The 22,175-nt window shown below is 43.6% G+C and overlaps 1 protein-coding gene across 1 annotated transcript; it reads left to right on the top strand.

The window, feature by feature from the left end:
- The first annotated feature begins 1,462 nt into the window (after nucleotides 1–1,462).
- On the top strand, nucleotides 1,463–3,696 carry LOC148098567 (general transcription factor II-I repeat domain-containing protein 2A-like). Its single transcript, XM_087852872.1, has 2 exons — nucleotides 1,463–1,981; nucleotides 2,941–3,696. The coding sequence occupies exons 1-2, from the start codon at nucleotides 1,463–1,465 to the stop codon at nucleotides 3,694–3,696; spliced, it is 1,275 nt and encodes a 424-aa protein (XP_087708998.1).
- The last annotated feature ends 18,479 nt before the right edge of the window (nucleotides 3,697–22,175 follow it).

Genomic DNA, 22,175 nt, shown 5'->3' with positions numbered 1-22,175 from the left:
AGAATCACTTTACTGACTCATGAATCATGATTCACAAGCCCAACTGACTCACTGACTCATCCCTGTTGCTGTTAGCAGCAATGTATCTAGCTTATAATTACAATTGTGGAGAAAAACACAACATCCAGTATCTTAACAAAAAAAAAATCTGCTCTGAACTGGAAGAAAAAACCCTGAGTAGAAGCTCACATCAAGAAAATAGCTCCTCGGTTCACAGTAGCATTGCTCTGCTAACATGCTAACAGCACATTTGAGCTACTCACACCCTCCCTTCCTGTGCTGAATCGTAAGCTTAAGCGAATTACTCAGGACTCACTAACCCCCTCCCTCCTGTGCTGAATCATAGAGCGAACGAATCACTCACTCACTCACCCCCTCCCTCCTGGCTCACAGCTTCTTCGTCTTCTTGGTTGGCAACCAATGTTAGGGCGCATTACCACCCCCTGGCTCACATTTCAGTGGACATTTAGATGAGAAAATATATATTTAACACATTTAAGGAAAATACTAATAAAATAAAAATAAACAAAATAAATGTTTATTAAGCAATTTTGATAGGAAATTGCTTAATTTTAGAAATGTTTTTGCTCTTTTTTGCTCTATAAAATAGTTGGGTTTTTTTTTAGAATCATTCATCTTAGCAGTTGGATTTACATGAAAAGAGAAACAAATTAAGTTTGAGTGAAAATGTACATTTTTTGCACTCTCTGGTCAACTGACTCAGTGAATCAAATGACTCAAAAAACCTGATTCACTTTGTTGAGTGACTCATTAAAACTCGATTCAGTAAAAAGAATCAAATTTACCATCACTAGAGTGAAAGTATATGTATGTGAAAGAAGAATATATGTATGTGAGAGTGACAATAGGTGAGTCTGACAGAAGAATATATGCATGTGAGAGTGAAAATATATTTGTGTGAAAGAAGAATGTATGTGTTTGAGAGTGAAAGAATGAATTTTGGCTTGTACGGCCCCTCATAGCAGACAGTTCGGTGGAGTAGTGTGAGCTCAACTATTTACAGCTGAACATGACCAAAACCACGGCACTCAATGTGGACTTTAGGAAGCAGGTTTTTACTCCCTCTCCGGTCATCATTAGAGGAAAAGGAATATTGAGGTGGCTGATGAATGCAGATTGAATACAATACTATACAATACAATAGGAGTCTACATAGACAGCACATTGAACTGGACTGGGAACAATGTCTTTAAGAAGGGCCAGACTTGCATGTATCTACTGAAGAGGCTCAGGTCCTTTAACATCTGTAGGATCATGCTGGCTGTGTTTTATCACTGTGTGGTAGTAAGCGAGGTTTTCTACGCAGCAGTGTGCTGGTTCAGCAGGACCCAGAACTTCTTTAGCACTGGATGAAAGCAACAATGTCAAAGACACTGCTAAGCTCCTCATTTTTATCCGAGGAATCAACGAAACCTTTGAAATAACGGAGGAGTTTTTGACAATGGAGTCTCTGAAAGGACAAACACGGGGAGAGGAGTTGTTTGAACGGGTGTCTGCTGCCATCGAAAACATGAAGCTTCCCTGGAGTAAGCTTGTTAACGTCACCACAGATGGATCTCCGAATTTAAAGGGAAAAAACATTGGCCTGCTGAGGAGAATCCAGAATAAAGTGAAAGATGAAAACCCTGACCAGAATGTCATTTTCCTCCACTGCATCCTCCACCAGGAATCTCTATGTAAATCGGTGTTACAGCTGAATCATGTTGTGAATCCTGTGGTGAAACTTGTCAACTTCATACGCACATGGGGACTTCAGCACCGTCAGTTCATTGTGTTCCTGGAGGAAACTGATGCGGATCACCAGGACCTGCTTTATCACTCCCGTGTCCGCTGGTTGAGTTTGGGCAAAGTGTTTCAACGAGTGTGGGAGCTCAAAGAGAAGATTGGCGTGTTTTTGGAGTGGCAGGGGAAGAATGATGAATTTCCTGAGCTGAGCAACAAGAGCTGGATGTGTGACTTTGTGTTTGCTACGGACAGTGTTGGGAAGGTTACTTTTAAAATGTATTCCATTACAGAATACAGAATACATGTCCCAAAATGTATTCTGTAACGTATTCCGTTACGTTACTCAATGAGAGTAACGTATTCTGAATACTTTGGATTACTTAATATATTATCATGCTGTTTACAACTACATGAATGTACTATTGCTGTGATTTATTACTGTTACTGAAGGTCCGCGGCTCCGAACCGTAGTAAAGGGACCTCTGGCTAATACGGTGGGTTCTGTGTCGGCTCGTAGCTGAAAACTAGCTTTACTTTGTTGTCTGGGTCAAGTTTGCTAACGAGAGACCAAGAGAGGCGTTGAAAGGCTGCTCCAACAGAACTTATTGTTTCAGAGGAAAACACGGACACGGTGTACAGTCGAGTCTTAATAGCTTACTTACAACTGGGCTCGTCAGGCTCTCTTCTTGGCTGCAGTGGTTATTATTATATTTACATGCTTCCAGCTCCCGTTTTTGCTGATGACAGCTCGTACTTTTCCTTTTTCTCCCTCCCTCGCTCACAGACACATAACGTGTATGGCGGTCCATTCTCCCTGCAGCACGGACTACACTGCCCATGATGCTACATTCTTTAGAGCTATACCTGTAGCATTCTGCCTATTAGCTTAGCACAACAACAACAAAAAGGCCTCTCTCACCCAGGAAACACGCAGAGAGAGAGCGTCACCCTGTAACCATGGCAACCGTAACGCTGCCGCCTGGAACAACAGAACGTAGCTGTCAAACAAAACCCAAACAGTCCTGACCCGCCACAATATGAAACAGGGAAGTACCGCCGTGTAATCCATTTATTTCAACAAAGTAACTGTATTCTAAATACCACCTTTTTAAACGGTAACTGTAACGGAATACAGTTACTCATATTTTGTATTTTAAATACGTAACGGCGGTACATGTATTCCGTTACTCCCCAACACTGGCTACGGACGTATGTTCACACTTGAATGAGCTCAACGTGAAACTGCAGGGGAAGGAGCAGTTTGTGCATGACATGCACACAAACGTGAAAGCCTTCAAATCCAAGCTGGCTTTATTCTCCAGGCAGATTTTGAACAAGTCATTCACTCATTTTCCTACACTAGCCACGCTGAAAGAGGCCGGAGCAAAAGTAAAGAAATACAGTGAGTCACTGGATGCACTGCACGGAGAATTCTGCCGTCGGTTTTTGGATTTCGATAAAATTGACAAGTCACTTCAGTTGGTGGCCTTTCCTCTGTCACAAGACCCCAAAACAGCTCCAGAGAAGTTCAGCTCTCTGAAACTAAATGACTTCTATGCTTCACTCAATGATGCCGCGTTTCCAAATCTAAGGCGAAAAGCGCAGATGATGTTGGCTTTGTTCAGCTCTACCTTTGTGTGTGAACAGACATTCAGCGTCATGAACATCAACAAAGCCAGCCACAGATCCAAGTTAACAGAGCTACACCTCAGATCCATCTTGAGAATCTGCTCCTGTTGCGCCCCTTTGTCAAATGTTAGAACTCAATGTGGCCCACGAATCAAAAAGTTTGCCCACCCCTGGTCTAAGTTGTTCCAATTACTGCAGCAGGGAGGCAGGCAAGTAAGTGGAATGGGCAAGAACTGTGGCTGTGAAGTTGTCGAGAGGCCCAACGTCCTGAGGAGAGGATTATTTTCAGAGGTAGAAAGTGGCAGCCTGGTGAGTAGCTGAGAAACAGAAAGCACAAGGTAAGTTAAAGTAATTTTCTATGAGTCACACAAAACTGTGGCAGCCTGCACTAACTAGGGTTAGCTGAAGATCTGGCGAAGAATGGCTGAGAAAACTGGCCCTAAATACCGACAGCTTGATTACCAGACGGTGTGGAAAATTCGTAGGAATGAGGTGGCTGCTCCCAGAGGTGACACTGCCGGCTCTAATGCCGGCTGAAATTAACAGCAACATTTTTCCACATTTAGCTCAAAACCTTACAAAAACATGTTTTTTTGAGTCATGTTTTTTTACAACATTTAGTAAAATATTTGTAACTTTTTATATTTAAAGCACAATTTCAAATGTTAAATCTAAATGTCAAATATTAAATCTAAATATTATATTTAAATCTAAATGTTAAATCTAAATGTTAAGTGTTAAATTTAAATGTTACAGGAAACTAAATATTTAGCTAACATGCAAATTTATTGTACGGACCAACGGAAATACCAAAATAAAAGCTTTACAAAAACCTCCGGTGCAAAAGTGTGCCGGTAGTGGTCAGATTGTGTCTGCTCTCTCTTGATGGTCACTTCTAACACCATAAGCGGCTTCACTTCTTGCCTACCAGCACGTCCAGCGATTTAGCTGAAAACATCGGAAGATCCGTTTTGTCGGCCATCCAAAGGTTCAGCAGTAGTGGACTCTCAGCAGCTGCAGTCTTCACTTCAGAATCGCTGCAGCACATGTCCAGCTAAATCGCTGGACATGCTCGTAGGCAAGAAGTGAAGCAGCTAACTAATAAAATGAGATAGAAATGAACATTGTGGAAAACTGTTACTTTAAGTTACATAGGACAAAAAAAAAAAAAAATCGCAACATTTTAACAGATATTGTTTACTGCAGATGGTCTCAAATATGCTATGAGTACCTTTACAATGTGATGTGTAGTGTTGATGACATGCATCTTCATAAATCTCTATACATCTGAGACTTGCTGGTCTTGATGAGTTGACAACAGCAATGCTAATGGTTGACCTTTCTTTCAACTCAAGCTGTTTGTCTTCCTGCTGATTAGGCTGGCTTGCATGTCTAAAAGATTATTTATTCCCCTTCTCGTTTCATCTCCATCTGAAGTTTCCTGATATGCCAAAGGGGATGTGATTCAGTGTAAGATCTGTTGAAGAGCATTACAGTGATAAGTTTATTCCAAAGACTTGAAAGGGAATGCCATAATAAGCTGTCTGCCCCAAAGTATTTTAGACTGTGAGAGTGTGTAAGAATTTTAATCACATCGCTGTGTTCTCCAGCACATTTAAGTCCTGCCAACAAATGACATCTTTTGCAGGACAAATGAGAACTTTACGGTATATCTAGTTTTAATATGAAGACAATGAATATTAAGCTACAACGTCTCTCAGCATAGAAGATAAATACCTAAGGATATGATTCAATCCTGAACAGTATGTAAGTGGGTTGGTTGGCAGCACCTTGGCTGCAGCCAAGGAGTACTTGGGCTCATTTTTATAGCAATTTGCTATGAAGCAAGTGTGAAAATCATCCAGCAGGACAAGTGTTAAACAGCATTTTTTATTTTGCTTTTCTTCCCACTCTAAAACAAAGAACATAAAGCAGTTGCAGAGGTGTATTTCAACCTGTTGAAGTGCTGTATTAATATAGTAGGTAGGGAAACTGGGTCAAATCATATTCATACAGGACATTCGGTACATGACGTACAGTGGTCCCTCGCTATAACGCAGTTCACCATTGTCAATCAATCTCGTGCCTTGTCTCCTGTATAGTACAGAATGCGTTCAGCTTGTCAAATTTACATAAATCTTCGATCGCTAGCAGTGTAACTCTGAAGTGCTGTACTGTATGTTTGTAAGTTTTCTCCCCAGCAAACACAACAATGTCAACGAAACACAGTTTTGCACTGTCAAAGGCACCTGTGCTCGCCTTTGGTTTCATTCTATAATACTGGTGTTATGGCCAGTCTAGGCGCGGCCAGACCACAACATAAAGGGTGATCCATCCCCGTCCAACCCCAAGCGGCACTTCACACACTTAATATTTTGTGACAGTGATTTATTTACAATAAGTGCGTTAAACCAAGGAAGGGAGCATATCGTAACGTCAGGGTGAACCCAAGGCCAAAACAACAAACAAAAGGTAACCTATCTCAAGAATAAACAACTTACCTACCCAAAAAGAACTAAACCAAACGACACTCACTTTCCTCCCTGCCTAACAAAAACAGGAGAAAACTGATCAAACAAAAAGGCGGTCCACCCCTACATGCTCTTACATCGAGTAACATAACACAGTGACACAGTGAATGGTCTGCCGATTGGGTTGGGCCGAGGATGAATGAGGTAGCAGTCGCCGGCGGTCTTCTTTATCCGCAGCCTCCCGGTCCGCAGCCAATCGGTGCGAGGCATCCACCCTGGACGCACCAATCCCGGAGGAGCACCTGGACACTCAAATTTGCATGTGATTAAGATCAGTCGTAACACTGGACTTATTTTTCTACGAAGGTTTGAACTTTGAGAGTGTTTAAACAAGAGAGAAAAGTGTGAAAATGTTAGTGCCTGTCTGAGAAAATTGTATAAAGTTTGTAGTGAGGGGTTTTACAGCCTTAAAACATCTATAATAATTGTAAAAAATAAAATTAGCTACTTTGTGGATTTCACTTATCACGGGTTATTTTTAGGATGTAACTCCCGTGATTAGCGAGGGACCACTGTAATTACATTAAAATCCAGCTTAGTTCAGTAGATTAACTTTGAGCTTTAAAAAATGACTGCATTGTTCGCCTACCAGAATGTATTACGTTTTCACCTACTTTGACAATATTATCAGTGAAAATAAGTAACGTGCAAAAAAACCCCAAATCACTAATATTTAATAGTAATTTCTTTCCCCCCCTGACCTTTGCACGGACAAAATCTGATCATTGTATTGAGTTGTGGAATTTGATGTCTCTATCTATGCAAGATGCCAGGCACACATACAGTTAAATAGTCAGCTAAAAGGTGATAGCTCTAGGGCAATGTTCCCTCTAATTTTTCATGTATCTGAGCAAACACACAAACTCCCTGAGCGATCCCTTGGACCACCGTGAGCAACATTAGACGTGTGCACTGTGGTCACTCCAGCGTCGAATCCATCCAAGTTACATGGTTTATTAAAATAATCAAATTACAGCATTTACATTTATGTTAGGCTACTTTTAAATAACTGCTTTTAGTCCACTTACAATGAAAATGAGAAAAATCTTGTTCATGACCTGTGTAGTATGTTAACACTATTGGAAGTAAAAATAACTCGAAAAATAACTTAACTCCAATTTTGAAAACACAACTTTTTTTTTATAAAGCTCTAACTGGTATTATGAGTATGAGTCTGTGGTCTGGAAGAGAGTCCTGTAACTCTGTCTGCAAAATACAGTATATAATGACCAATGTTGGGCAATTAATTACATAGTTACTTCTTCAAAAAAGTAACTGAGTTTTGCAAACAACAAAGTTTTTTGCAGCTGTTTACCTAAAAACTATTAAATCAGGTGTTCAGCATCAAATCTGATGCCACACAAATTATTTGTGCCTCTCCAAAAAATAATTTCTGTCCACTTTGAGATAAAGGAGAAAAACAGTTACCTGCAGGCCTGACAACAGGAGATGTATCGCTCCTGTAACATTCAGCAGTCGCCTCATTGTTCTGACACACACAACAAAACTATTGACTACATTACACTACACACTAACTACACAAGATTTGCGCTAAACGTCGCACATCTCAAACACCGCCATCACTCGTAAAACTTCCCCCCATTTCTTAACAACTAAATGCCATGTTGCCATATAAGTTTTTGATTGGTCGACATGGTACATTTTTCCACCAATTGGAAAGGGCGGGGTTTTTTGCTTTTGTTTTTGCTCACAGGCGGAGAGTGCTTTCGAGTGTTTCTTCCCGCAGTAAAAATAAACAACGATAGTATTCAGAAAGGTAACCAAATATAACTCTGGTTTTACGTGGCCTATCAACAGAATTTAAAAACTGGTATAAAGTCCACACTTTTTCCGTCAATTGTTCCGTCTGTCCTGCTCACATCTCCAATGGTTGTACACGTTGTCATTAACGTGGCTTCACTCCACAGTAGCCACGCCGCTTTGCTAGCTAAAACACCGGTGTCGGCACATAAGGACGCTATCATAGCCTGTCAACGACGTTGATTAGCTGCGCATATACGAATGTGAATCGCATTATTGGCTGGACTATGGCATAAGGTGGCATCGTTCTAATCCCATACAGGAGCAGCTAGTCACTTACTGACTAACACTGCAAAACAGAATTGTTAACGTATTAATTTTAATTTTAATTCAGGTTAGATTTTTTTTGTTTGCAACGCAGATTTTCTGTGCCCAGAGACTGTGCCAGCAGTGCGCAATTGCACACGCACGCAGCTTAGAGGGAACATAGCTCTGTCATATGTTGGTTTATCATTTATTTTACCTAATATGTGTGTAATTTAGCAGCTATATGGCAGACAGACAGTGGACTGAGATGCAAAGCCAAATGTGGTGGTCAGGAGCAAATCAAACTGAAAATCAGGAAACACTGAGCAGGGACACACACAACTAAGTTTTCTCTGTTGATCTCACGTGGACCCACAGCAGCTGCACTTCCTTCATGTCCTGATAAAGAATAACCTGGACTGGAAGCTGCTGCTGGCCAATGTGAATCATTTGCTAATACCTAAACACTAAGGATTTGAAAGAAAACATCATCGTTATTTTGTAGCCAGTTGGTGTACTTATGAGTCACACGATTTGTCATTCTCTGCGTTTGGGTCATCAACTCAAACCTCACTGGGTCTGCAGCCACGGACCTTGACACTCCCTGCATCCTGCTGGCGAAACAAGTCATTTTAAATTGTAACTGTGGTACTGCCTATTTGAAACCTTCATTCCAAATAGCTGCAAATAGCTGCTCATAAAGGAGTCATATGATTGCTGGAGTTCTTTTACTAATATTGTAATATTGTCCCATAGCATAAACAAGTAGCAAATCTGGGTTTGTCAAAGCCAGGATAAATCATTATCCATGTTTCAAAACACCCAAACAAAATGACTACATGTAAAATGCATAAACATGAACAGTGCATATTCCCACAGCAGGCCACTCTTTCTTATGGTTTCTTTTGAAGATACTCCAAAACACCTTCATGCTGGAAGGGATTCACAGCTGTCTTCAAAATTTTATTTCTTTCTTGGCAGTTTATTTCTAAACTCTAGAACAATATGTGCTACATTCCATCACCTGACATTTGGGACAGAAATATTGGTATCCAACAAGCTTTCAGCTTTCAGGCAAAGTTGTTTTTAGGAATTAAAGTAAAGGGTATTTGGTATGAATTTGCATTTCATATCCTTGTGGTTTGCAAGAACTTCAAATAGCTGATCTTATCTTTTTTGTTCCGTCTGTTTGGTAACCTCTTGATTTCTTTTACTTTTGCATGAATTCTTCACGCCTGTTCATTGAAGAGGGTGGAAAACACATCAGGCAAACAGAAGATTACAATGTATTTTTAAATTACTCCAGTGATGTATTAATGGAAATTTTTGTCTTGTTTGGGATCACTTTGAATTGTTGCTGTTTACATTTGTTTTCACCTGATTTAGTTTTACCTGATTTGAAGTTTAAACAATAAGTTTAAAATTAACTAAAAGCCTACACTACTGCAAAACCATTTTTTGAAGTTAAAACATTATTTTCAGTATTTAAGACCAGCAGTGTGAATGTTGTGACTAAGCAGCAACCTGAGCAGAGCAGCTACCTGAACGCTACTCCAACAGAGGTCGATTATCTTGTTAATGATTTCACCTCTTCACTACGTATGACTCTGGATACAGTAGCTCCTGTAAAAAATAGAGCCTTAAAAATAGTTTGCTGCTTTGTAAAAAGAAAGCCCTCTGTGAATTTAGAACATCTTACATCACTGATTGAAGAAAATAAGAATAACCCTAGATTTGTCTTCAACACTGTAGCCAGCCTGACAAAAAGTCAGAGCACTGTTGAACCAACCATCGTTTAATGTTACCTAGTAATTACTTCATGAACTTCTTCACAAATAAAATTTTAACCATTAGAATTTTAACCATTCCTCCGTGAATCGCAACCTTATCGTGGTGGAGGGGTTTGTGTGTCCCAGGGATCCCAGGGGCTATGTTGTCTGGGGGCTTTTGCCCCCTGGTAGGGTCTCCCATGGCAAATTGGTCCTGGGTGAGGGACCAGACAAAGAGCGATTCAGAAGACCCCTATGAAAAAAACACAGAGGGAACAGTTTACCCTGCCCGGGATAGGGTTACCGGGGCCCCGCCCTGGAGCCAGGCCCGGGGAGGGTGCCCGAGGGCGAGCGTCTGGTGGCCGGGCCTTAGTCCATGGGGCCCGGCCGGGCACAGCCCGAAGAGGAGACATGGGCCCATCCTCCCGCAGGCCCACCACCCGCAGGAGGCGCCATAGGGGTCGGGTGCATTGTGTGCCGGGTGGCGGCCAGGAGCGGAGGCCCTGGCGGACTGACCCCCGGCTGCCAAGACTGGCAATAGGGACATGGAATGTCACCTCTCTGGTGGGGAAGGAGCCTGAGTTAGTGCGTGAGGTTGAGAGGTACCGGCTAGATATAGTCGGGCTCACCTCTACGCACGGCTTGGGCTCTGGAACCAGTCTCCTGGAGAGGGGCTGGACTCTGTCTCAGTCTGGAGTTGCCCCTGGTGAGAGGCGGCGGGCTGGGGTGGGTATTCTAATATCCCCTCGGCTTGCTGCCGGTACGTTGGGGTTTTTCCCGGTGGACGAGAGGGTTTGTTCCCTGCGCCTTAGGGTCGGGGAACGGGTCCTGACTGTCATCTGCGCTTATGCGCCAAGTGGCAGTTCGGAGTACCCAGCCTTCTTAGAGTCCCTGGGGGGGGTGCTGGAAGGTGCTCCACCTGGAGACTCTGTTGTCCTGCTGGGAGACTTCAATGCTCACGTGGGTAACGACAGCGAGACCTGGAGGGGCGTGATTGGGAGGAACGGCCTCCCTGATCTGAACCCGAGCGGTGCTTTGTTATTGGACTTCTGTGCTAATCACAGTTTGGCCATAACGAACACCTTGTTCGAACATAAGAGTGTCCATAAGTGCACGTGGCACCAGGACGCTCTAGGCCGTAGGTCGATGATCGATTTTGTAATCGTATCACCAGACCTGCGACCATATGTTCTGGACACTCGGGTAAAGAGAGGGGCTGAGCTGTCAACTGATCACCACCTGGTGGTGAGTTGGATCAGGTGGCGGGGGAGGACGCTGGACAGACCTGGTGCACCTAAACGCGTAGTGAGGGTGTGCTGGGAACGACTAGCAGAGGCCCCAGTCCGCGAGATCTTCAACGCACACCTCCGGCAGAGCTTCAACAGCATTCCGAGGGAGGCGGGGGACATCGAGTCCGAATGGACCATGTTCAGCGCCTCCATTGCCGAAGCTGCTGCATTGAGCTGCGGCCGCAAGGTGGTTGGTGCCTGCCGTGGTGGTAATCCCCGAACCAAATGGTGGACACCAGAGGTGAAGGGAGCCACCAGGCTGAAGAAGGAGTCCTATCGGGCTTGGTTAGCCTGTGGGACGCCGGAGGCAGCTGACAGGTATCGACAGGCCAAGCGGAATGCGGCTCGGGCAGTGGCTGAAGCAAAAACTCGGGTGTGGGAGGAGTTCGGAGAGGCCATGGAAAAAGACTTTCGGACTGCCTCGAAGAGGTTCTGGCAAACCGTCAGGCGTCTCAGGAGGGGAAAGCGGTGCTCTACCTGCACTGTGTATAGTGCTGGCGGAGCGCTGCTGACGTCGACTGAGAAAATTGTCAGGCGGTGGAAGGAATACTTCGAGGACCTCCTTAATCCCACTGACGCGTCTTTCAAGGAGGAAGCAGAGTCTGGGGATGAGGGGAATGACCCGCCAATTTCTGGGGGCGAGGTCACTGAGGCAGTTAAACAACTCCTTGGTGGCAGAGCCCCTGGTGTTGATGAGGTCCGCCCCGAGTTCCTGAAGGCTCTGGACGTTGTAGGGCTGTCCTGGCTGACACGCCTCTGCAATGTTGCGTGGAGATCAGGGGCAGTACCCGTGGATTGGCAGACTGGGGTGGTGGTCCCCATCTTTAAGAAGGGGGACCGGAGGGTGTGTTCCAACTACAGGGGGATCACACTCCTCAGCCTCCCCGGGAAAGTCTATGCCAGGGTGCTGGAAAGGAGAGTTTGTCCGCTAGTCGAACCTCTGATGCAGGAGGAACAATGCGGTTTTCGTCCTGGTCACGGAACACTGGACCAGCTCTTCATCCTCTCGAAAATACTTGAGGGTGCATGGGAGTTTGCCCAACCAGTCTACATGTGTTTTGTGGACTTGGAGAAGGCATTCGACCGTGTCCCTCGGGGTGTCCTGTGGGAGGTGTTGCGGGAGTATGGGGTGTCTGGCCCATTGCTACGGGCCATTCGATCCCTATACAACCGTTGCAAGAGCTTGGTTCGCATTGCCGGCAATAAGTCGGACTTGTTCCCGGTGGGTGATGGGCTCCGCCAGGGCTGCCCTTTGTCACCGGTTCTGTTCATAATTTTTATGGACAGGATTTCTAGGCGCAGCCAAGTGGCGGAGGGCTTTCGCTTTGGTGGCCTCAGGATCTCATCTCTGATCTTTGCGGATGATGTGGTTCTGTTGGCTTCATCGGGTGAGGGCCTCCAGCTCGCACTGGAGCGGTTCGCAGCCGAGTGTGAAGCAGCGGGAATGAGGATCAGCACCTCCAAATCTGAGGCCATGGTTCTCAGCCGGAAAAGGGTGGAGTGCCCACTCCGGGTCGGGGATGAGGTCCTGCCCCAAGTGGAGGAGTTCAAGTATCTCGGGGTCTTGTTCGCGAGTGATGGGAGAAGGGAGCCGGAGATCGACAGACGGATTGGGGCTGCAGCTGCAGTAATGCAGACGCTGCACCGGTCCGTCGTGGTGAAGTGGGAGCTGAGTGTAAAAGCAAAGCTCTCAATTTACCGGTCGATCTACGTCCCTACCCTCACCTATGGCCACGAGCTGTGGGTAGTGACCGAAAGGACGAGATCGCGGATACAAGCGGCGGAAATGAGCTTCCTCCGAAGGGTGGCTGGCATCTCCCTTAGAGATAGGGTGAGAAGTTCGGCCATCCGGGAGGGGCTCAGAGTAGAGCCGCTGCTGCTCCACATCGAAAGGAGCCAGCTGAGGTGGTTTGGGCATCTGGTAAGGATGCCCCCTGGGCGCCTCCTGGGTGAGGTGTTCCAGGCATGTCCCACCGGGAGGAGGCCCCGGGGCAGACCCAGGACACGCTGGAGAGATTATATCTCTCGGCTGGCCTGGGAACGCCTTGGTGTTCCCCCGGATGAGCTGGAGGAGGTGGCTGGGGAGAGGGAGGTCTGGGCCTCTTTGCTTAGGCTGCTGCCCCCGCGACCCGGCCCTGGATAAAGCGGATGAAGATGGATGGATGGATGGATAGAGAAAACATTACCCATAATTACCTCACAGACATAACATTATGTATAGCTTCTTTCAGTACCCTTGATACTTATTTAGTCTTTTTCTCCAGTAGATCTTTCTGAGTTAACTTCAGTAATTACTTCCTCCAAACCATCAACGTGTCTTTTAGACCCTATTTCTACAAGACTACAAGGTCAGCCATCATTCAGAGGAAGCTAATTTCTGCCTCTTGTATCTGTGATCTCATTCTTTTGGTCACTACCCACAGCTTATCAACCAGAGGTGAAGGGAAGGACATAGATCAACCGGTAAATTGAGAGTTTCGGTTTTACACAGCTCTCTCTACAGCATGACAAACTGGCACAGTGTCCACATCACTGCAGCCGCAGCACCAATCCATTTGTCGATCTCCTGCTCCCATCTGCCGTCACTCATGAACAAGATCCAGAGATACTTAAACTCCTCCGCTTGTGAGCTGGAGGCCATCACCCGATGAAGCCAACAGAACCACATTATCTGTGAAAAGCAGAAATGAGATTGTGAGACTACCCAAGTGAAAGCCTTCCACCACTTGACTACGCCTAGAAATTCTGTCAATAAAAATTACAAACAGAATCAGTGACAAAGGGCAGCCCTAGCAGAGTCCATCACCCACGGGAAACAAGTCCGACTATTGGCGACTATGTGGACCAAGCTCTTACAACGGTTGTATGAGGATCGAATGGCCCGTAGCAATGGGCCAAACACCCCATACTTCCAAAGCACTTCCCACAGAACATTCTGAGGGACACGGTTGAATGCCTTCTCCAGAACACAAACCTACCAAAATGTTAATAAAATATGGCTCTATATTCTTAAGTCAACAAGTACTCACAGACGATGCTTTCGAAGGCATAAACAAGAAATAGGATTGCAGCGGATAACTACAGGAACCCTTCAGCACATGTGAACCTGCTTACTCCAACTAACATGGCCGACTTCCTGTTCTGGTTCAAAGTGCATGTCACATTAACAACAATTTACAAGGCCCAGTAGGGGGCACTAAACCAAAGGCAGAACACTCAGTGTGCCATCATCTTGTGTCAAGTCTCCTGTGTTAAGTTTATTCATGTGTAGTGATATCATGTCAGTCCTTTGTCAGAACATCACCTTCCTTTTGTGCCTCCTAGTTTTACTGCTCCTGCGTTCTTGTGGTCCCACTTTAGGTTTCTGATGGTAGAAGATCTTCAGTTCCCTTTTCTGTTTTTGCATTTCCTCTTTAATTTGTGAATGGCTTTCCTTTTCTTTACCTCACCCTGCCTGCATGTGCCTGCTCTTAGGTCCACTTCCCACATTAATACGTTAAAAGGGAACCATCTGTAAACCAAGCCTTAATTTAACCCTGTCAGGCTCAAATTAAACTTTTTGTTGCTAATGCACAACCAAGTCCTGCAGTGGCACTTCTGAGTAAAAAAACCTCATAAAATATGTATGTGGGGTAATCAGGTTGTTAGTTTTCATCTGTTGCAAATGGGCAACACCTGCCTGGAGAGGGTTAAATCTTTCAGCATCTTGTAATGCTCTGAGTGCAGCTATTCCCGGAAACATGAGCCAAAATAAGGACAGAAAACATAACTCTGGAGGTCAGATACTCAACGTCCATCACTCAGAATTTCAGGAGGACGACTTAGAGGGTGGCAGCACAATGGTCCAAAATGAAAAAGTTCTGGGGGTCGACCTGGAGGTTGATGGCTTAACAGTCCATGCTTATGCAACTCTGGGGGTCGACCCGGAGGCCTGTGGCGGTGACTGTGAGTAGTTTTGGAGACCGACCTGGAGGTCAGCAGCATGAAAATCCATAATTCAGTAGTTCTCCAAGACGGCGATGGTGCCAGTGTATACGTGACAAGAAATCATCCAGTCACATGGCAGGCTCCAGACGTGCTGAACGTGGCTTGGCAGGTGCCGGACGCCCTGAACATGATGTCAGCATGGGGGCTGCGAGTGATGGAGTTGCAGGCGACGGTGAGGGAGCCGTGAATGGTGGAGCTGCAGGTGACGACGAGAGATCTGTGAATGGTGGGGCTGCAAGGGACAGCGAGGGATCTGTGACTGAAGGGGCTGTAAGTGACGGCAGGGGAGTCGTGACTGATGGAACTGTGGGCGACAGCGTAGCAGGGCCAGCAGGCGCGAAGACCTCTGGCTGCCACAGCACCGCGGAGTACCTTGGCATCTCCCAGGCTTGGAGTGTCTCCTTCGCCTGGACCAGACAGCGGACTAGTGGAACTAGATACAATGAACAAAAAACAAAAGACTCTTTCAAAATAAAACAGGAAACATGAAGACACAGACATGACAACACAAGAACTAATAATCACAACCTAGCATGAAAGCTTAAAAACACAGAATAAGCTCAAAAACGCTAGGTCTGAGACCCAGCCAGTGACACTCTCTTTGAACTGCTATGGCCATTGATAAATGGCAAATTTTCATAGCTATTGATCAATGGCCATGACAATTTGCACGCTAACAATTATTAAACTGAACTCATGGTTTATTGTTAATCAATTGTGCTAGTTCTGTTCATTATTCAAATATACTGTGATGAGGTCTGCAGTAAGCTACGACTAAGGAAGTAACTTTGATGAGTGACAAAACATTTCTCCCACTGAGACCACTATGTGATTTCTGGGTGCATTTACTTTCATTTACCCTCTTCATACTATTGATTTGTAATTTTAACCTTCTTGTAGAGCACTTGGTGTGTGCAAAGATGGAAAACAAGTAATTGTAAGCTGTGTTCAAGGTCATGAAGCACTTTATATCTACGTATCAGACAGGTATCCTTTCTGAACTGTGCTCATGTGCCTATTGAGCTCGGTTGCTATGATGCCTAACATGAGGTCACACAGAGCTCAAGTTTTCACTTGCGAGGGGGAAGCAGTTGTTTCCAACCCACTTCAACTTGCTTTCCCCCTGCAGGTTGTTTTTATTGGTTACACACATGAATATTCATAAAGCTTGTTGCTGTATTACCTATGAGAAATTACTATAACTGGTTACAAAGTGTGATTGTGCTGTGCAAGTTATATGATGGGAGTGCAGCTCTCCCAGGATGTTGTCGGTATCTCGTCCCAGCCAAGTGGCTTCCTTCATTGAGTAGAATCTGTTCTTCTCAAGGCTGCTTGTTCCCCTTATCGAGGTCACGCACGTACTTATATGCGTGGGTTACATAGAGAGCAAACAGAAGCATTCTAGCTTTTTAAATGGCAATCTACAACACATACATTAAACCTAACAATACCCAAGTGTTTCTAAGATTACTGTGGCAGTGGCATATTTGAGATCATTGGTTTCAGCAACATTGGTGCTTAGAACAGTGTTCATATTTGGAAGTATATCCTCTTATGGTACTTTTTTAGTGACCCAGTGGAATTGAGCTCTTGGTGGGTTAGCAATCTTTATCTTCAGCTCAGAAGATGTAATTTGTCAATGCAGGTGGTTGGGCATCATCTAGTTCAGTTTTACTGTTCTCTTCTTTCAGGGCTGGCTCATTACATCCACATTGCTCACTGTTGTTTCCACTGTGCTGTAGCTTCTCCTGCTTTGATAGTAGAGAAACTATCAAAAGGAGTCCCACTGTTGATGTGATTAGTGGGACATGTTTCACATATAACCCTTCTCACTAAGTCAGCTTGCATCAATCCGTTTTTAAGAACTTTGCAGAATAATGTAATGCGTCTTCCACACCAAAATTAATAATTAGGATGGCTGGACAAAATTGTTATGGTCCGGAGTCTGTTACTCCGTGTTTTAGTTTATTATTATTCTGTGGTTTTGATTATTGTGGGTTTTTGTACTCTGCTTTTTCACATTTCATGTTCGTATGTTCTGTGTCCCCCAGTCTGTGTGTGTGTGTTGTGTCATTACGTGTATGTGTTTCCTGTTTTACTTTGAAGTTCTCTGTCTGATGTCAGTGCGTTCTATTTACGTTTCCCCTGCCTTGTCAGCTGTGATGTCTCACAGGTGTGTTTCCCTCCTTTTTCCCCATCCCCTGATTGCTGGTCTGTGTACTTATAGTGTGTGTTCCCTCGTCCTCGTTGCTGGTTCGTCTGCATTATTCCCCTCCATCATTCTGTGTAATTCCCTGTGTTTCCCTGCATCGCCATTTCTGGTTAGTCTCTGTTAGTTTTTCCCTGTTTAGGTCATTCTTTGGTTTAGGTTCATGCCCGTTATGCTCCTGTTTGTTTCACCTGTCACTTCAATAAAGCTCGCTCACATCAGAAGCTGCCTGCATCTGGGGTCACCCATGGCTCAAAAGTGACATTTTAGGGATAATATTTATTTGGGGATCTGAAAATTCCTCACTTGTGATTATAAAACATTGAGCATCAAGCCTGCTGCAATATTACAGTAGGTCATCAGAGCTGTCATCTAAGCTGTCCCTAGATTAATTTCTGTAAGTTGTTAATTAATATTACTCTACTAATAAAACTTAATCTCTTTGGGTGCCTTCCCACATAGGGCCAGCTACAATCAGTTAAAGGAATGAATAACCACTGCACAGGGTGGCAGACCATTTTTAGTCACTAATCAGAAAGTAATATTGCTGCCAAGGTTCTCTATTATGAGAATATAAATCTCCTACATTGATAAAGTGTCACAAAATGGCTTATTGACTATAGCCGGAAGGTCAGCAGGAGACAAAGCCACATCTACTAACTCCTGTGTGAACAATAAGATGTGAACATTAGCATAATAATAAAATATATATTTGAGGATGGGAGGAGATTACAACTCTGACAAGATCGCTTTCTTATAAACACAGCTCTCAAGAGGTAAACGTGTCTCTAGAAAACATTTTTACATATGAAGCTTTTGCAAACACAAATGTGACTTCAGAAAAATGCATTTCCACTCAAGCCCCTTTGCATAATTAAAGTTTTGGGAATACATATTATATTTTGGAATGTTTTCTTTGCAGCTAGTGTATGGCCCATGGCTCTGTATGTAGAGGACTGAGCATTCCTTGCTGCACTGCACAGCATATACTACATTGTTTAGTTTGTTTTTCCAAGCACGGCATCCCAGTGTACTGGGTTCTGAGTGTACCACACTCAGAAAAAACACTGGTTTAAAGGGTAAAGGTCACTTTTTCAAGGATGCCAATGTTCACATTTTGTACAGAGAAGGCAGATGGTCTGAAAGAGAAGTGAAAGAAGCCATTTATGCCCACTGTGAAGACCATCCTTGAACACAGGTGATGGCTTAGGACACCAACTGTCTGCCATCTATAATCCAATTTTGAGATTCCTTCACTTATGCCTTAACACCCACTCACATGTTGGGCCATTTGATCTCAGTAAGTCACATGGTAGGGTGGGGCAAGATCTCACAATGGGTTAATTCATGCCATAATACTAAATTCAGTAAATACATTACAGTTTCGATTTTTTTTTTTTTACTGGCATTCCAAATGTTCCTGTTATCTGCGTTTAAAATGTATTTTTATTTATATTTTTACACTGGAGCTACAACTAGCTGGTTTCAGTTCATGTGTGGACAGTGATACAGCTTTTGGAGTGGCGATATGAACATTACATTTATTTTTATTGCACAAAATGACAAGAGCTCAATGGTAAAGTGGAAACTGCATTCAGGACAGAAAGAGCTGCGTTATAATGCTTACACAACTTGGACTCTTAAGTATCTGCACAGAATCCCAACTCCAGCCACAGTGAGATCCTGATCTTCAACAGGTAACAAAAGCAGTGATGGGGAGTCAGGAATGTTGTTTTTGTTTCTGTTTATAATGTAGAGCCACTGTGACGATTGCTTTGAACTTGAACTACAAGAGAAATGAATTACATTCTCTGGCTAGGAACCACAGATAAGCCTGCAGTCAGAGAGCAAAGTATTTTGTTTGGATAATAAGGTAGTATGAGGTCTTTAATGTTTTTTTTTTTAATGGGGCCTGATGAACACAAAGGTATGACAGGGAGACAATGAGGAGTAATATGGGAGAAATATGGCTTCTTCTTCCAGTCCCAGTTAGTACTCAGCATTCTGGATCAATTAAAGGCCTTTCAGGGAGATTTTGGCATAATCCTATAAATGAGAATTAAGGTAGTAATTACATATTGAACACATTAAATAAGGGGGGGGGGGGGGGGGGGGGGGTGTTGATAAAATTACTTTGTTATTTTGGGTGAAGATTGTTGAGGGTTTTTTTCCCCATTGTTCTCTTTTTCATTGGTAGAAATAAATATATATAATAAATGTAGTTAGAAGCAATGAGATTTCAAGCAAAGGTTTCAGGCCACTTAATTCAAATCAATTCAATTTTATTTATATAGATATGTAAAATAAGACAGGGCAAAAGACACACAATGGAAGAGCGTAAAGAAGAAAAACTTCATGGGAAGCTCCCAGCATCCAGGAGGATTCAGGGTTACCTAAATCAGCTCTATCTCTATACTTTGTCAAAAGGGAAAGCTTTAAACCCAATCTCAAAAGTAGAGAGAGTTTCTATATCCTGAATCCAAATTGGGAGCTTGTTTTGCCTCTACTTTTAAATACTCCCGAGACCACAAGCAAACTAGCAGTTTCAATGCAAAGTGCTTTATTGGGGTGATATTGTCACGGCTGGGGCAGCAGTCGTGTGGTGGAGTAAATGAGGACCCAAGTTGGAGACAGTGGTGGAGATGCGAGTGAGGTTTATTTACATTGCTCGATAACAAAAGTGAGGGCGGAACTGAACAAAAACCTAAACTGGGGAGAACTAAAAATAACAAAACATGAAACCATAACTCACAAGGTCACATGCAGGGAAAGACATAAGGAAGTGAGCAGGGAATGGGGAGCTGGGAACGAAGAGCAGGACATGGTGCAGAGAGACGCAGAATAACAGATTAACACTGAGTAACACAGACGATCCAACAAGGAGCACAGCCTGACACCCACTATATATACACACAAGGTAATCAGGTAATGACACACAGGAGGGGAGCACAGCTGAACCTAATTCACAAGACGACAGGAAGAAACAAGCTGACACAGTGATAACAGACACAGATCTTCAAAGTAAACCCGGACATTCACAAAGACAAACTCAGGGACACAAACAGAGCATACAGGAGGGAGAACACTAAAGCACTAAACACAAGAACCAAACCCTAAGAACTAATTAGAACTAACTAATAAGAATTAACACAAAACATAAGATGACACCAAAATGAACACAAAACGCTGGATCAACGACCCAGGACCATGACAGATACGGTACTACGAGGTGAAAGCAGTAAAGTGATGAGATGGGGCCCTGATTGATTGACCTTGTATGAATAGTCAGTCAGTCAAAGCAATTTCTTTTTTTATTCTAAAGATGTATGTTACTTAAATTAACTGCTTTTTTTTTTTATAGCACATGCACTCTGTTTGAGTACAGAACACACCTCATTCACGCAAGCTTTTGTTTCTGTCAGGGCGCTGGATCTGTGACCCAGCATTTTGAGTTTGTCTTGTATTTTTGATTTCTTATGATATACTGGAGAAATGTTAACTTTTAGTGGTTATTATTAGTCTTAGTTAGGTTTTAGTCTAGTTAATGTTGTCACCCATGCTTCTGTGTTTAGGTGTCATTTCCTGTTTCCTGTGTAAGTCTGTCTTGTCCTCTATGTATTACTTTTAGCTATGCCAATGCCTCGTCCCCCTTATCTATTCCCATGTTCCTCTCCTTGTGTTCCTTTCCGTTTCCCCCAGTCTGTCATGTGTTTCATGTCTGTGGTTTCCATGTCCTATTGTCAAGCTTGTGTTGTCTCAGTCTTCATCTCATTATGTTTTCCGTTTTATTTTGACAGTCTTGTTTCCATGTTCATTGTGTTTAGTTTTGCTACCCCTGTTGCATCACGTTCATTTGTGTCAACTGTGTTCCCCAGGTGTTTCCACTTGCCTCATTACCCTTCTGTGTATTCTGGTCCTCTGTCTCCCTTTGTTCAGTGTCAGGTTACCTGTTTATCTCGACTAGTGTACATAGATTTTCATGTCTCTTCAGGTCTCGGGTTTTTTCATGTTCTGGTTCAGGTTCATGTAATAGTTTTCATGTTTAGTTCTAGTTGCAGTTAAGGTAATTGTTTAGCCCTTGCCTCTGTTCTCCTTTGCCTTTGTTTTTTCACTAACAGACTAAATAAATGGCTCGCTTTATGTTACACTTCAGTTTTGCCTCCTGTGAATTCTGCTTTTGGGTCCACACCACAACACACCGGCAACTCAGCCATGGCAGTTTATATGCCTAGATCTTTCTAATCAACATTCACACACTTTCACATGCCAATGAATGCTTCAGAGAGCAACTTGGTTTTCTGTAGCATGCAGACTGGAGGAGCCAAGGATTAAGCCACCAACCTTCTCCTCGGCTACCTCCACCTTCATGAGCAAAAGGTTTACATTGCCCATTACGAAGTTACCAAGGTATTCTTGTGTGGACATGACAATTTATATTAATTATATTCGGAGGGCCAGCTCTGTTCTAGGATGCCCTCTCGACATTGCAGTGGAGGTGGTGAGTGACAGGAGAATGGTGGCTAAGCTATCATCCCTGTTGGACAACATTTCCCACCCCATGCAGGAGACTGACAGCACTGAGCAGCTCCTTCAGTGGCAGGCTGCGGCACCCACGATGTGGGACGGAGAGATTTCGCAGGTCTTTCCTCCCCACTGCTGTCAGACTCTACAACAAAGACTTCAACTGATCAAACACACACAAACCCACACATGTGCAATAAGACTGCTATATATGCAATTTTTTTTCTGACAAAGTTGTACTTTTGTATTTTCTTACTCAGTCGTATATAGCATTTGTATTCTATTTTATTCTATTGTATGTATTATTCTATTTTATTCTATTGTATGTATTATTCTATTTTATTCTATTGTATATAGTATTTTATTTTATTCCATTCCAGTGTTTTCTAATTTATGCTACGTAACTTTGCACTTTTGCTGTAACGAA

The sequence above is a fragment of the Neolamprologus brichardi genome, chromosome 15, assembly GCF_056152115.1.
Source record: "Neolamprologus brichardi isolate AB-2024 chromosome 15, ASM5615211v1, whole genome shotgun sequence".
Taxonomy (NCBI): Eukaryota; Metazoa; Chordata; class Actinopteri; order Cichliformes; family Cichlidae; genus Neolamprologus; species Neolamprologus brichardi.
This window is presented reverse-complemented; position numbering and strand designations above follow the sequence as displayed.